This window comes from Macrotis lagotis, chromosome X (genome assembly GCF_037893015.1).
Source record: "Macrotis lagotis isolate mMagLag1 chromosome X, bilby.v1.9.chrom.fasta, whole genome shotgun sequence".
Lineage (NCBI taxonomy): Eukaryota > Metazoa > Chordata > Mammalia > Peramelemorphia > Peramelidae > Macrotis > Macrotis lagotis.
In genome coordinates, this window is record NC_133666.1 from 650,294,483 (window position 1) to 650,310,486 (window position 16,004).

Genomic DNA, 16,004 nt, shown 5'->3' on the forward strand with positions numbered 1-16,004 from the left:
TCAATCCTTTACAAATGTTATCTCATTTGATCATCACAACAACCCTTGGAGGTAGGTGCTATTTTGCCCATCTTACAGAAGAGGAAAGTGAGGCAGAGATTAAGTGACTTACCCAGAGTCACACAGCTAGTAAATGTTTGAGGATGGATTTGAATTTAGGACTTATCTACTCCAAGTCCAACACTTTATCAATTACCCCGCTGAGCTACTAAGCAAGTAACATAAGCTGGGATTTAAACTTTGTTTTGGGGACTCCAAATCCAGTACTTTTTAACTATACAATGTTGCCTCTCTTAATGTTATTTTTTTTTTTATAAAAGGCATGCTTCATGTCACTGCCACTTCCCAATGAGTCCTCCTTGTCATTCTTCCATCACAACAATTGTATGAGAAGAGTACAGCTAGGTAAAGCAAGCAGCACATTTGGTCTTGTTTAACAACATGGGCCTCATTTCATAACCATGATCTTCCATTCCTCTTCTGAGATGACAGATACTCTCTTCATCTTCAGGTGATAACCTTCAGGGACCCCAGAGAATTTCAACCTATTGATACAAGATTTATTATCTCTTGGTGCTGCTTCTTGCATGGTTGTGGTTTTTGTTTAGTTTTTAACTTAATATGCTTTGCATCAGTTCAGACTAATCTTCTAAAGTTTCTCTAAATTCCTCACTTTAATCATTTCTTCCCATATTTCTATTTGATCAGCTTTTTATTCCCCCCCCCTTTGTTTCTTGTTCTATTATAAAAAATGCAATAATAAAAAGATTTTTGTATTTATAAAATTTTTTCTCTTTGTCATTTGCTTTGGGGCAGGTGCTCAGGAGAAGGATCAATGAATCAAACTTATTAGAGGTACTCATTCTCAGTATATATCAGTCTTTGTTGAGAGCACACTTCAAGGACTTAGACTTTCTCCTGCCTCCCAGGAATCTTCCCATTCCCCTTTGGGTCTCTCCATGTAGAGAGTGATTCTTTGGAAATTGTGATGTTCCATAACTGATCATTATGAAGAAGAAACAGTTAAGAAACAGAAGACATAATTATGATTATTATTGTGATTATTAGTAGGCAGAAGGATGTGATAGAGCAAGATTTATTGATTTATTTTACATATATGACTGTGTTTAACATATTTCTAGATTAGTCATGTTATGAAAGAAGAATCAGAACTAAGGGGGGGGGAAATACCATGAGAAAGAAAGAAAACACATAAAAGAAGTTTTAAATGCTCTGCATTCAGAATTCAAGGTTTCTTATTTAGACATGGATAGCACTTTCCTTAACAGATCTCTCAGGATTGACCTTGATCACTGAACTGCTAAAGAAGTTGCTTCCATCACAGTTGATTATCTCACAATGTTGCTGTTAATGTAGACAGTGTTCTCCTGGTTCTGCATCCATTCATGCAATTCTTTCTTTTTCTTTTTCCAATTATATGCTATAGAAAATTTTCAACATTCAACCACATGCATGTGTAGAAGTTACACAATTTTCTTCCACCCTGCCTTCCCAGCCCCCTCTTCTCAGTGGTAGTCTAGTGAACATTGTACATGTACATTTGTGTTTAACATGTTTACATATTAGTCATTTTCTATATGAGGAATTAAGACTAAGGGAAAAGGAAGAAAACATGGGATAAGAAGGAAAAATGTAAGAGAAATTTTTTAAAAAAGTGAACATAGTGTTCATTTAGATTCTGTAGTTTGTTTTGTTTCTTCACCTAGATGTGGATGGCATTGTCTATATCAAGTCTCCCAGGGCTGTCCTAGCTCTCTGAACTGCTGAGGAGCCACATCCATTAAAACTGATCAACTCCCAACGTGGTTGTTAATGTGTACAAAGTTCTCTTGGTTCTGCTCCCTTTGCTCAGCATTAGTTCCTGTAATTCTTTCTATACCTCTCTAGAGTCTGATGATTCATGGTTTCTTATAGACAATATAACATTCATATACTATAACTTGGTTAATCATTTCCCAGTTGGTGGGCATTCCCTCAATTTTCAATTTTTTGCCACTACAAAAAGAGTTGTTATGAAGATTTTGGAACATGTGGGACTTTTCCCATTTTTTATGATTTCTTCTGACTATAGACTTGGTATTGCTGGGTCAAAGGCATGATCAGTTTTATTACTGTTTGGGCATAATTCCACATTGCTTTCCAGAATAGTTGGATTAATTCACAAGTCCACCAATATTGCATTAATGTTCCAATTCTACCACAACCTCTCCAACAATGATCTTTTTCTCTTTTTGTCATTTTAGCCAATCTGATAGGTGTGAGGGTAACTCTTAGATGTTTTAATTTGCATTTCTCTAATCAGTAATGATTTGGAGCATTTTTAATATGATTTTATATAGCTTTAATTTCTTCCTTTGAAAACTGCTTGTTCATATCCTTTGATCATTTATCAATTGGGGAATAACTTATAATCTTATAAATCTGATTCAATTCTCTATATTTTTTAGAAGTGAGACCTTTATCGGAATCCTTAACTGTGAAAATTGTTTCCCAGTTTTCTATTTTCCTTCTAATCTTGGCAGCATCAGTTTTATCAGTGCAAAAAACTTTTTAATATAGTCAAAGTCATCCATTTTGCAATTTGTAATGTTCTCTCTTTCTTGGTTGGTCATAAATTTCTCCCCTTTCTATAGATCTGATAGATAATTTCTTAATCTGTTATAGACCAAGTCATTTATATATAAATCCTGTACCCATTCTGACCTTATTTTGGTATAGGGTGTGAGATGTGGGTCTAGGTCTAGTTTTTGCTATAATGTTTTCTGGTTTTCCCAACAGTTTTTGTCAAATAGTGAGTTCTTATCCCAGAAGCTAATGTCTTTGTTTGTCAAACAAAAGATTACAATTGTCATTTACTAATGTTTCTTTGGTATCTATCCTAATCTACTGGCCCATTCCTCTATTTTTTTTTTTTTAGGTTTTTGCAAGGCAAATGGGGTTAAGTGGCTTGCCCAAGGCCACACAGCTAGGTAATTATTAAGTGTCCGAGACAGGATTTGAACCCAGGTACTCCTGATTCCAGGGCTGGTGCTTTATCCACTGCGCCACCTAGCCACCCCCATTCCTCTATTTCTTAACCAGCACAAGGCAGTTTTGAAGACTACCACTTTCTATTATAGTTTTAGATCTGGTAGAGCAAGATCACCTTCCTTTACATTTTTTTCCCATCAGTTCTCTTGATATTCTTGACCTTTCTTTACTCCAGATGAATTCTGTTACTATTTTTTTCTAGCTCAGTAAAATAGTTATTTGGTAGTTTGATTAGTATGGAACTGAATAAGTAATTTAGTTTGGGTAGAATTGACATTTTATTTATATTAGTGTGACCTAACCATGACATGCAAGTCTTTTGACGCTTTTCTAAAGTCAAGGTGCTGCTCATGATTTCTTATAGAATAGTACTCCATAAAATTTATAGTTCATAGTTTGTCCAATCATTCCCCAGTCGATGGGCATCATAACAAGTATTTCATGAAATTTTACAAATACATCTATTAGTTAGCCTTAACCTTATAATGCCTTTTAATTACAGCTAATCTGAGATAAGATATAGAGTAAGATTTAGAGTCAGAATTTTTTATTTTAGTTTTTCAAGGCAACGGGGTTAAGTGGCTTGCCCAAGGCCACACAGCTAGGTCATTATTAAGTGTCTGAGGTCGGAGTTGATCTCAGGCACTCCTGACTCCAGGGCTGGTGCTCTATCCACTGCACCACCTAGCCGCCCCTAGAGCCAGAATTTTGATAGCTAGGTGGCCCAATGAATAGATGACTGAACTTGGAATGAAGAAGACTTGAATTCAAATCCAGCCTCATATACTTCTAGGTGTGTGACCCTAGGCAAGTCACTTAACCTCTCTGTGCCTCAGTTGCCTCATCTGTAAAATGATTAATAATAGCATCTACATTCCAGGGTTGCTGTGAAGATCAAATGAGATAATATTAGTAAAGCACTCTGCAATACTTAAAGCTCTCTATAAATGTGAATTCATTATTATTATTATTATCAAAAGTCAGAAGACCTGGGGGATAACTAAATTCAATACATTCCCATTAAATGTCTATGAAGTGCAATTCAGGTACAAGAGAAAGATTTATATATATATATATATATATATATATATATATATATCTCCCTGTTTTCATGAGCTAAGTCTAAAAAGACATAAACAGATCACTTTAATACATAATATTACAACACACAAGTGTGTTTGAGGGTGAATAACAAGTTCTAAGGGAAGTCTGAGGGTATTTAAGCCCTTATCTTATGATCCAAAGCTTTAATTGAAGACTCTGCTGTAACTTCTTTTCTGAGCTTCTGTTTCTTCCTAAAATGAGAGGGATAATATCTGTAGTGCTGATCTCACAAAGTTTTAGTGTGGAAGACTCTGTAAATGTTATAGCACTATAGAAATGGAAGCCATTCTTCTTCTTCTTCTTCTTCTTCTTTAAGCATTTCATTTATTTTAATATTAATTTTGAGTTCTCAATTCCCTCCTTTCCTCCAGCTTCTCCCCAACACATTGAGAAGAAGCCATTGTATTGACTAGAATCACCAGACACAGTAGCCACCCTCCAGCCTCTGGAGAATGACCTTAGGAAGAGGCAAGAGGGGGCCCTAGAATGTTTGGTGCCTTAGCCAGGAATGCCGACCCTGTCTCACCTGCTGCATATCCTGCTTCCAGGATCTGGTCTTGTAGAAACAGAGCAGGACATGAACCGATGGGGCATTCCTGTCTCCCCACTGAGAAGAAGGGGAAGCAGATGGTCTGAACTGAGCCTGGGATCAGGTTGCATAGTTACTCAGACTGAATGACATTCATCTCACTGCTCCATGGACAAATTTGGAGAAAGAGTGGGGGCCTCCCTTTCTCAGGGGTGAAGGTACCTTCATATGCATGTAACACCCTTCTGCCCTCTTTAGTCTCTTTACAACAGGTATTCTGACTGGATCAGTGGAGACAAGAGAGACTCATTTCCACGAAGCCTGAAGAAAGCTCTGGGCAAAACCTCTTCCCAGGTCAGTAATTACAGGAACTCGGAAAGAGTGTGTCAGGGGTGAGAGGGCCCTTAGAACACAGGATGTCAGAGCTAGGAGGACCCTTAGAACACAGAATATCAAGGCTGGGAGGTCCCTTAGGATATAGAATGCCAGGACTGAGAGGATCCTTAGACTATAGAGTATCAAGCTGGGAGTCATTAGAACAAAGAATATCAGGGCTGGGAGGATCCTTAGGTTAGAGTATCAGAACTGGGAGGGTCCTTAGCACACAGAGTATAATGGCTGGGAAACCCCTTCAAACACAGAGTATATGGCTGGGAGAGCCCTTAGAACCCAGAATGTCGGAGCTGGGAGGGACCTCAGGACAGTGTGTTATGGCTGGGATGGCCCTTACAACCCAGGACGTCAGAGCTGGGAGGGCCCTTAGAACTCAGGATGTCAGGGCTGGGAGGGCCCTTAGCACAAAGAATATCATGCCTGGGGAGATCTTTAAACTATAGAGGATCAGAGCTGGAAGGGCCCTTAGAACACAGAGTATAATGGCTGGGATGGCCCTTAGAAAACATAGATTCATAACTGAGAGGGCCCTTAGAACACAGAGTAAAGGTGCTGGAAGGACCCTTAGAACACAGAGAATCAGAACCGGGAGGTTCTGGGAGAGCCTTTAGTACACAGAATATCAGAACTGGGAAGGGCCTTAGGACATAGAGTGGAAGAATTGAAAGGGATCTTAGGGCCTAGCAGGTCAGAAATGAGAAAGCTGAGAACACAGAACACAAAACATAGACTCTTGGAGTCAGAAGCCAAATAATCATTAAGCAAATATTTCTTAAGGGCCTATTTTAAGAATAAAAAGCCAAAAACTGAACTAAGACAAAAACTCTATTAAGGAGTGTGGAACCTAGTACATTGTCAAGTTCCAAAGATCCTGAGAATGTAGAACAGAGAACATCAAAAATGGACGGGCCAAAGGGACATAGAACATGCAACATTAGACCTGCAAGACTGGAACATAGAACAGACTATCAGAGCTGTGAAGGGCTCAGAACACTGATTAAACAGTATCAGAATTGGAAAACCTTAGGACTAAAACATCAGAGATGAATTTATGACCAAGAACACAGTACCAAGTTTCTGGAAGGCCAGATCTTGGAGGGCAGAGCCCCTTCTGGATTTGGAAGGGGAGGTGGAGTCTCTTGGTTCTTCAAAGGATTGATTTTCCATTTTCCCTAAGGGGAAGAATGTATCTTGGCTCAGTATGATGATTCTGGCACATAAGGAAGAGACAAAGAGCTCTGGGAACGGGGTTCTTCTCCCATCTCTGCCACCTGATGTGGAACTCAGGCAAGTCCCTCTTAGGGCTTGTTTTGCTGTTTGTAAATAAGGGTCATTTGGATGAGGAAATATTAATGATACAGCAATCTGTCAGAACTGTGAAGCTTGGGAGTACCCCTCCCCCCTTTGTGGTTATTTTCCATATATTTTGCACTATAATTATAGATTTTGCACATGCCTTCTCTCTAATAGAAAATAAGCTCCCTGAGGACAAAGACCATCTCAATTTTGTCTTTATTCCTCTAAAATTTAGCACGGTGGCTGCCACATTGTAGAATTCTAATAAATATTGATTTTTCCTTCCTCTGTTTTCCATGTAGTATCCTCCCGTAGGGATGCTTAATAGGCCCTCCCCTCCCTCATTTCCCAACCTCACCCTGTTTCAGAGAAGGTACAGATTTCTTGTTTCCCTTCTAGTGATCTAGTAATGATGACACAGACAACTAGGTGGTACACTGGGTCTGGAATTAGGAAGCACTTAAGTTCAAATCCAATCTTATGTGTGGTCTCATTAAACTGCTGTTTGCTTCATTTTCCTCATCTGTAAAATGGGGATAACAACACCTACATCTCAAGGTTGTTGTGGGAAATCTAATGAGATAATATTTGCTTTTGTTTTTCTAAATATTTATTCATTTTTCCAACTACATGCAATGGTAGTTTTCAACAATTATTTTCTTTTGCAAGATTTTGAGTTTTACATTTTTCTCCTTCTGTCCTCCCTCCATCTGACAGAAAGCAATCTAAATAGGGTATGCATGTTTAACCATGCCAAGCATAGATCCATATTAACCATGTTGTGAAAGATGAATCAAATTGAAATGGAAAACAAACATTAGAGAGAAAAAAAAATCATGATACCTAAGACAACTCTTAAAAATTGACGATAGTAAGCTTTGGTCTGCATTTAAATTCCACAATTCTTTCTCTGGATATGGATGGTATTTTCCATCACAAATCTTTTAGAATTGTCTTTGATTATTGTGCTGCTGAAAAGAACAAGTCCTTCATAGTTGATTAATGAGATAATATTTATAAAAAGGACTTAGCATATTGCCTCATTTGGCTCATCATAGGCGCTATATAAATGTTACCTATTTTTACTTAATTGGCTAAGCTGGTACTCTATGGGTATACTAAAGGGGCAAGCCCTGTCCTGAAGGCTTCTCTTTCTTGATAACTTTCAGGTAGAAGAACATTTGAACGATCAGGAAAGGGGGGCTGTAGGGATGTCAGCAGAGCTGGGGTGGGGCAAGGAAGAGATGTTCCTTTTTTCTTTTCTTCCCTACTTCTCCCAGCAACAGAACAATGTGAGCTTATGACCTCGAAGGCAAGTCTGTATCTGTGATGGGGCTGTCTTTTGTTTTGTCCATTTTGGTATAGGGTCTTGTGAGATTTTGAATGGCAATTGGTGCCTTCCTCACCTCCTGCCCCAGTCAGGAGGAATAGCCAGGTACAAACTGAACCAGTTGTATCAACACCATTGGCAAGAGCAGAAGCAGTGGCAGTTCTGCCAAGAGGGAAAGCCTCCCAATGACAAAGACAGAGGAACATCACTGAAAGAACCCATTCAATCCTGATAAGCATTAAGATGAAGTCTAAGATAGAGAATGAGCAACTCCTTTGCAAATGTCCCAATGAAGCTCGACTATTCACTTTTCAATTGATTGCAATCATCTTATATACATTTTTTTTATCCTTTCTACATGTGAGAAGAAAAACGTTCCCTATCTGATTCACTTATGTATTATGAGTTCTTTTTAAAAAGATTTCCTACCTTCCCTGTCCCCCACTGGGGGACAATTCAGTTTGGAGTACATGGAGAGCCTAGTTCTCCTATTGAAGAGATAGTGACCCTGGGAATCCTTTTTTCCCTTGGCAGAGTCCCCAGCAAGTTCAATTAAGGGTGAGGCATCAGTGATGGAGAAGACTACTCCCTTGCTCAGCTGGGCTTGCTCCTTTCAGAATGTGATATCTTAGCTTATGGGTCAATCAAGTGTTGGGTAGGGTCAAGCAGGTTGGGTGAAAGTTAGCGCTACCTCGTACTTGGGAATTGGTACTAGGTATTTTCTGCTTCTGCTTCTGATGGCTAGGAGATCCTTTGATGGTTCTTCCTACCCTTAGAAGCTCCCAAGGTCATACATAACCTACCATAACACATAGATATCATGCATAACAGAGCTGTGGATGACCTTCCTATCCCTGGCAGGATAGGCAAAAGTCCTGGCAAAAGGCCTGAGGAAGAGTATAAATTCATTTGTATTTGAACTCAGTGGCCAGTCTTTTTTTTTTAATTATTATTACATTCATATAGGCAATTTGGTGGGGGGGCAAGTACTAGCAAGTGAGGGGTTCAGGAAAGAATTCATGAAAAAGATGGCTTTTGAATTGTGAGGAAGCTGAAGGAAGAGACAGAAATATATCCAAAACAACTGGAACAGTCTTCAGCAAGATAGAGGGTAGATGGAAAGGTGTATGCTCATGGAGAAGGCCCAGCTGTCTGGGCATGGAGGTCCCAAAGGGCAGCAATGCACACCACCCCTTCCAGCTGACAGTCTATGATTCTCCATCATAGGAACAAGTAAAGGAGCAAGAAGGGGAAAGGCTGGAGAGTGGGGGTTGGGTATCTCCACAAGAGACCTTGGTCTGGCTCTGGGCCCAGAACTCTCTGGGCTGGCCTGGGCCTGGGGCCAACAGCTCAGGGGAAGAGTTGATCTGCAGGTTAGTTCAGAACATAAACATCACTGGTCTGGGCAGGAACCAGCTTGTAGGATTCCCTGGCTTCATGGCTGGTGAAATTCTTATGAACTCTGAGCTGTTCTTGATGTTCCTTCTCTCCAGGCCCTCCATGTCTCACCCTGCATGGGGAAAAAGATGGAGTGACAAGACACCCAGACAGAATCTCAGCCAGGTGCACACCTATACACAACCCATTCAAACTGTCAGACATCTAGCCCACACACAACCGTAAACTGAGGCAATAACAACCACAACAATAATAATGGCTGACATCTATGGAGAATACACAATCATGGATTTGGAACTGAAAGACACCACAGAGATCACCCTTCTCATTTTACAGATGAAGAGACTGAGGTGAAGTGCCTGGCCTACAGGTCACACAGGATCCAAACCCGGATCTTGCTCCAGAGTTCATTTCCATAAGGCCTATAAAGCATTTTCTGCATCATCTCATATGATTCATACAACAGCCCTGTGGAGTGTGTCGATAGCAAAGGAATCTCTCTTCTGTGGTGGACAGCCGAGTGGTATAGTGGATAGAGTGCTGACCCTAGAATCAGGACGACCTGAGTTCAAATCTGACCTCAGACACTTACAAATTCTGTGACCCTGGGCAAGTCACTTCATCATTGCCTTAGTTTCTTCATCTGTAAAATGAGCTGGAGAAGGAAATGGCAAACCATTCTAGTATCTTTACCAAGAAAACCCCAAATAGGGTCATGGAAAAACAACACTGATTTGATCTCAGGTTCTCTCTGATTCAATTTCCTTCAATCTTTCTAATACCCCAAGCTGCAAGGCCCTAGCACTTTCTACCTGTATGATCTTAGGCAAATCTCCAGACCTCTGGGCCTCAGTTTCCTCATCTGTAAAATGAGGAAGTTGAACTTTATGACTTCTAAGCTCCTTTCTAACTCTTTAATTGACTAAACTGCCCATCACCCAAGCCCATACACATGTACAGGTAGACCCAAAAACATATGGACACACTAGAGGTGATAGCCTTATACAGAGATGCACATATAAAAAAAAATCACAGAGATAACTCACAACCACAAACACTGCCAGATCCAGAGCCAATACCTAACCATACCAAAAAAACACCCACAGAGGCCCTCTACTCCTACCAGTCCGGAGGGGGAAAACCACCCACCCTCTTGAGGTTTATTCCCAAACTCGTTAAACCTCATTTCTAAATTGAGCCTCTAATTGTGAAGTCTTAACCCCTCCCTGTCTGGTCTGATCATTCAGGCCCTATTTGGCAGGGAAGAAGGGGTGGGTGAAGGAAGAGGAAGGGGAAAGGGTGGGGTTTGGACTCCTCTGCTTAGACTAGCTCCCAGGGCTTCAGGCTGCTCCTTTGGGAGCCTCACAGGCACTGGTGATCATCAGATTTGGAGCTGGGAGGGACCTGAGACATCTAGTCCAACCCTCTCATTTCATACATGTGAAGACTGAGGCCAAGAATGGGGAAAGAACTTGTCCAAGGTCACATGAATGGTTATTGTTTGAGATGGGAGTCAATCCCAGGTTTACCAAACCTCAAATCTCAGCCCTTTTGATTGTCATATATCAATTTATTCCCTTTTTTTTTCATTGAAATTACTATAGAAAGATTCAAGATTCTTCCTTAGGACCAAGGTCCTATTTCAGAAATTGGGCTCTTTTCGGAGGCCCCTCAGAAAGGGAAGATGAAGCAGAGAGGGCTTAGGGAAATAATAACAGTCTGAACCTCTCTGCAGGGATCCCTAAGTATCACCCTGCTCCTACCAATCTGTCCTCAAACTCCTCATATCTCTGCCTCTCATGCCAAGCCCTCATTTCTACAAGTCCCTTTTTGGCTTCTCAGTCCCTCCTCCCTCATTCCCTATCTCCCTCCCCACTCCAGGATCCTGAGCCTCTTTAATTGCAGATGTCCAGTCTTCCAGACAACCCCCCTCCCAGAATCTCTTATTCTCCATTTGCCAAAACCTGACCTCTCCAACCTTTGCTGCTCTCTTCTGCCTTCAGACCCCGGACCATCTGCCACTGCCCCCTACCCCAGTCTCATTTATAGGGCCATAAGATTTAGTGCTGGAAGGGACCTATCTAGTCTGCCCTTCTCAGTTTACCGAGTCAGCCCATCCCATCCATGGGGTGCCCCCCTGCATAAGTCCTTCTACCCCCTCAGTGTTCCTCCTCTCAGAAACCTGCCTGTGGGTGTGACTATGTGTGGATTTGATTCGGTATGAGTGAGTGTGTGGGTGACAGTGTGGACGTGGGAGTGTGTGTTTAGAGTGGTGCTTTTGAAACTGTGGAGGAAAGAGCTTTTCAAGTTCCCCAAGAGTATTTTATTTCTGCTATTGAAGTTAACGCTTTAGAATCCAAAGGGCTCCCCAGCTCCACTTCCCCCTTGAAGCCTCCCTCACCTCCCCCCAGAGCAGGGAAATTTCCAGACCTTTCTCCTTCACTACCAGAGGGTGGGGAGACCTGGCAGACTGAAGCCCCATGCAGAGGGGGGGAGGGAAGGATACCAGCTCCCCACCCCCTTGAGTTCACAGTGTCCCAGCCTGGTGCCAGCTGCCAGGATCCAGATGGGCTTGGCCCTCGGGGCTGGGGCCAAGATAGGGGGTGGAGTGGGGGTTGAGGCCCTCTGAAGCCAGACAAGGCGGCCAGCAGCCCCTCAATGGGATGGAGACATCTCTGTGGGTATCTCAACTCCCAAAGAGATCAGCCAACCTCTCTGCCCCAAGGCTGCTAACCCAGAGACCCGACCTACCCAGAGCAACCAGCCCTTTAATGCTGTGGCAGTTGGAGGCTGGGCAGTGTCTGCTTTTGATGCCAGGCTCTGGGCTCCACCTGGCTAGCCTGAGGGACCCTCCTAGCTCCCACGGAGCAAGGCTTTCTCCAAAGCTCCTACAGGGCTAGATCCTATGGTTTCAGTTCCCTTGCCTGGTAGGAGGAGGCCCCCAGGGCCAAGGGTTAAAGCTACTCTCCCAGTACCCCAACCACCACCCTCCTTTTCCCCTCCGGCTCTGGGGTGGCTCCTCTCACCTCCCACTGACTGCAACCATAATAATGATAATAATACCAGCATAATAATAACCAGCTGCCACGACGTTGACCCGCCTTTCATGCTGTCAGCTCAGAGCTGGGGCAGGCCCAACAGCTCTGGATCATTGGGCTCGGAGGATGTCCCCCCCCCCCCCCGCCCCCAATGGCATGAGTGGGGGTGCCCGTCCATATAGGCCAGGGATTCTTAACATTTTGGGGTCAGGAGTCCCTTGACTGTCTGTTCTGTGGACCCCTTCTCAGAATAATGTTTATCACACATTTTCTTAATGGAAGGAAATGCTGAATGAAATTAAACGTGAAATGAAATATAATGACAATAAAATCGAAGTTTTTTTCTAACCAAATTCAAGATCTTTTCGGATCCCAGGTTAAGAACCTCTAAGTTAGGATACCGGGAGCTAACCATGGAAACAAAGTAAAGACCGGCAAGCTGCCTTCTGTGGGGGGGTGGGAGGAGGGAAGTAGGATCTGGGGAAAATTTGTAAAACTCAAAATAAATGAAATCTTAAAAGGATACTGAGAGCTAGAGGTCCTGTTGGTTCTGCCCCACAGATGTCCCAGAGATGCTGGGGGGGCAATGATCCCGTACCGGGGCTCAGTCTTGGGGGGGGGGTGTGCGCGCGCTGCCTATGCGCACAGGTGGGAGCCATACAAATATCTGGGGGTACACGGGCAGGGAGGGTGTCCACGTGCGTATGTTTATGCAGAGCCCGCCTGTAAGTGAATATAGGGAAAGCGTCTGCTTCTGGAAGGTGGCTCCAGAGGTCTACGGAGGAGGGGAGTCGGGCCCAGGCCGGGCTCGGCGGCCGCCGGGGGACATCACGCCACCGCGGGTGGGGTGCCCCGGGGTGACGTCCTGCGGGGCGGTCCCACAGGCGGCCCGAGGAGGGGCTCCGGGGTCCAGCTCCCAGCGACTCCCTTTGTGCCTATAAATAGGGCCTGACGCGCTCCGGGGCCCGGGCCAGCGGCGCTCCACAAAATACCACGTGACCGTGCCCCCGCTCCCCCCTCCCCGGGGGGCCCCGCCCCCATGACATCAACCCACAAGGCCGCGCGCTGTTGTGCAGTTTACAGAGCGTCTCCGGGGCGACCGGCGCTCGGGAAGGAGGGAGGCGGCCGGCTGCCCCGCCCCCTATGTAAATGAGGGGGGGGCCTGGGGGAGACGTCATCTGCGTCCAATGGGGAGCGGGCGAAGTGAGCTCATCGCGGCCGGCCGAGGGTATAAGACGGCGGAGCCGGGGCCGCGCGGGCAGCGGCCTCCCGGACCCCGGCGCCCGAGGAGGTGGGGGTGGGCGGAGGCGGGCGCGGGGATCGCGATAAGAGCCCCGCGCGCGCGCACGCACACACGCACGCACGCGCGCCGCGAGGGGAGGGGTCGTCCGGCGTGTCCCCCCCCCCCCCCCCCGCAGCCAGTCCCCAGGCGGGAGGCGCCGCGGCCGCCAGAGCGCAGCCGCCGCCGGGGAGCGCGTCCTCCCGCCCCTCCCCCCGCCCCCGGCCCGCGCCCCGCCCCCCGGCCGCCCCTCCCCCTCCCGGGGCCGCTGCGGGGGAGGAGGTGGAGAATGGAAACACCCTTCTACCATGATGATGTGTTAAGCGGCTTGAGCGGCGGCGGCGGCGGCGGCGGCAGCACCAGCACCAGCGGCGGCGGCTTCGCCTCCCCCGGCCGCCTCTTCCCCGCGGCCGCGGCTCCCTTCGCCGGCGGCGGCGGCGGCAGCATGATGAAGAAGGACGGCCTCACGCTGAACCTCAGCGATCAGGTGGTGGCCACCCTGAAGGCCGCGCCGCCGCCGCCGCCGCCGCCGCCGCCCCACGGCGCCCACCACCTGCGCGCGGACGGCGGGGCGGGCGGCGGGGCCGGGGCCGGGGCCGCGGCCGCCGCGGAGGGGCTGCTGGCGTCGCCGGACCTGGGCCTGCTGAAGCTGGCGTCCCCGGAGCTGGAGCGCCTCATCATCCAGTCCAACGGGCTGGTGACCACCACCCCCACCAGCAGCCAGTTCCTCTACCCCAAGGTGGCGGCCAGCGAGGAGCAGGAGTTCGCCGAGGGCTTCGTCAAGGCCCTGGAGGACCTGCACAAGCAGAACCAGCTGAGCGGCGGCGGCGGCGGCGGCGGCGGCGGCGGAGGCGGCGCGGGCGCGGGCACGGGCGCGGGCGCGGGCGCGGCCGGAGGCGGCGGAGGCGGCGCGGGGCCCGCCGGGGCGCCCGGGCCCGCGGGCTCGGCCGGGGGCTGCGCGGCCGCGCCGGGCGGGGCGGGCGTGGAGCTGAGCGCGGGGCCCGCGGCCGCCGCCTCCCTGGCCCCGGCCGAGCCGCCCGTCTACGCCAACCTGAGCAGCTACAGCGGCGCGGCCGGCGCGCTGGGCGGCACCACCGTCAACTACAGCACGGAGACCGTGCCCTACCCGCCGCCGCCCGCCGGCCTGGGCCCCGGGGCCCCGCAGCCGCACCCGCGCCTGCAGGCGCTCAAGGACGAGCCGCAGATCGTGCCCGACGTGCCCAGCTTCGGCGAGAGCCCGCCGCTGTCCCCCATAGACATGGACACGCAGGAGCGCATCAAGGCGGAGCGCAAGCGGCTGCGGAACCGCATCGCCGCCTCCAAGTGCCGCAAGCGGAAGCTGGAGCGCATCTCGCGGCTGGAGGAGAAGGTGAAGAGCCTCAAGAGCCAGAACACGGAGCTGGCCTCCACCGCCAACCTCCTGCGGGAGCAGGTGGCGCAGCTCAAGCAGAAGGTGCTCAGTCACGTCAACAGCGGCTGCCAGCTCCTGCCGCAGCACCAGGTGCCGGCCTACTGAGGCCGCGTGCCCGCCGGACCCTAAGGCCGGCCCCGGGGCCTGGCCGGGAAGCGGGCCGGGGCGGGGGGCGGCCAGCTCCGGGGAACCCGGACTTGGGGCCTGGAGGGCCGGGCTGTCGCTGCCCGGCAGCCCGGGGAGCCGCGTCCGTCCGTCCGTCCGTCCGTCCGTCCCTTTTTCTACGCCCCCTCGCCCTCACCCCTCTCGTGTGTCCCGTTTGCACAGACCCGAGCCCCCCCACCCCCTTTGTACAAAGTGTAAATGTGACACTTACAGAATTTCAAGCTATTTTTTTTGTTTGAAGTGTTCGAATCGCCCTATTTATGTTTATACTGGGAACAACGTGGTGGGTGGGTTGTTTTTTTTCTAAGAAAAAGCCCCACCCCCTCTCTCCCCCTCCCCCCTTTTGCTATTACTCCACATTCCAGTATGTAAGACTGTACTCTGACCTTCTGTTCAGTAAAGTATTGTTACCACGAGCTCCGGCTCCGCCTGCTTCTTCTCCTGGGGGAGGGGCCTGCCGCCCCTCCTCTCGGCCCCGGGGCCGCAGCCCCTTCCCCCTGCCTCCCCCCTCCCCCGGAGCCCAGGACTTTTTGGTTGGGCGCACTTTCCTGGAGCTGGGACATCTGGCTGCCGGCGGCGTGCACCCCCCCCCCTGACGTAAAGCTCTGGCTCCGGGTGGACCCCTCCCACCCGCAGCCCCTGGGCTGGGGGATGGGGTGGGGAACGGAGGCCCGGGCTGGCCGGCCGGCCTGCGGGGGCCCCTGGCAGGCGGCTTGCTGATTGGCAGAGCCCTGCACGCAATTAGAGAACCCGGAAACTTTGGGGCCCGGACAAGCAGCCCTCCCAGAGTGTGGGTTTCCTGGGGGGGCCCTGTAGCTCCGAGTCGGGGGTGGGCTGCGGACTCGGGTTTCTTCCTTTCCCAGAGGCTGTAGACTTGCCCCTGAGTAGAGGTTTTCGAAAGGAAGCTGAAATTCCCCCGACGCCCAGCTCTGGTGACTTGGTCATCAGATTGTGCTTTGCTGTCACCTAGTAGGGACCAGCTCCCCCCCTCCCCACACACACACACCTAG

General features: G+C 48.3%; 1 protein-coding gene across 1 annotated transcript; it reads left to right on the forward strand.

Annotated features, from left to right (window-relative positions):
* The first annotated feature begins 13,229 nt into the window (after window positions 1-13,229).
* On the forward strand, window positions 13,230-16,004 carry JUND (JunD proto-oncogene, AP-1 transcription factor subunit). Its single transcript, XM_074204797.1, has one exon. It carries the CDS (start codon window positions 13,327-13,329, stop codon window positions 14,932-14,934), a length of 1,608 nt encoding a protein of 535 aa, XP_074060898.1. The 5' UTR covers window positions 13,230-13,326; the 3' UTR covers window positions 14,935-16,004.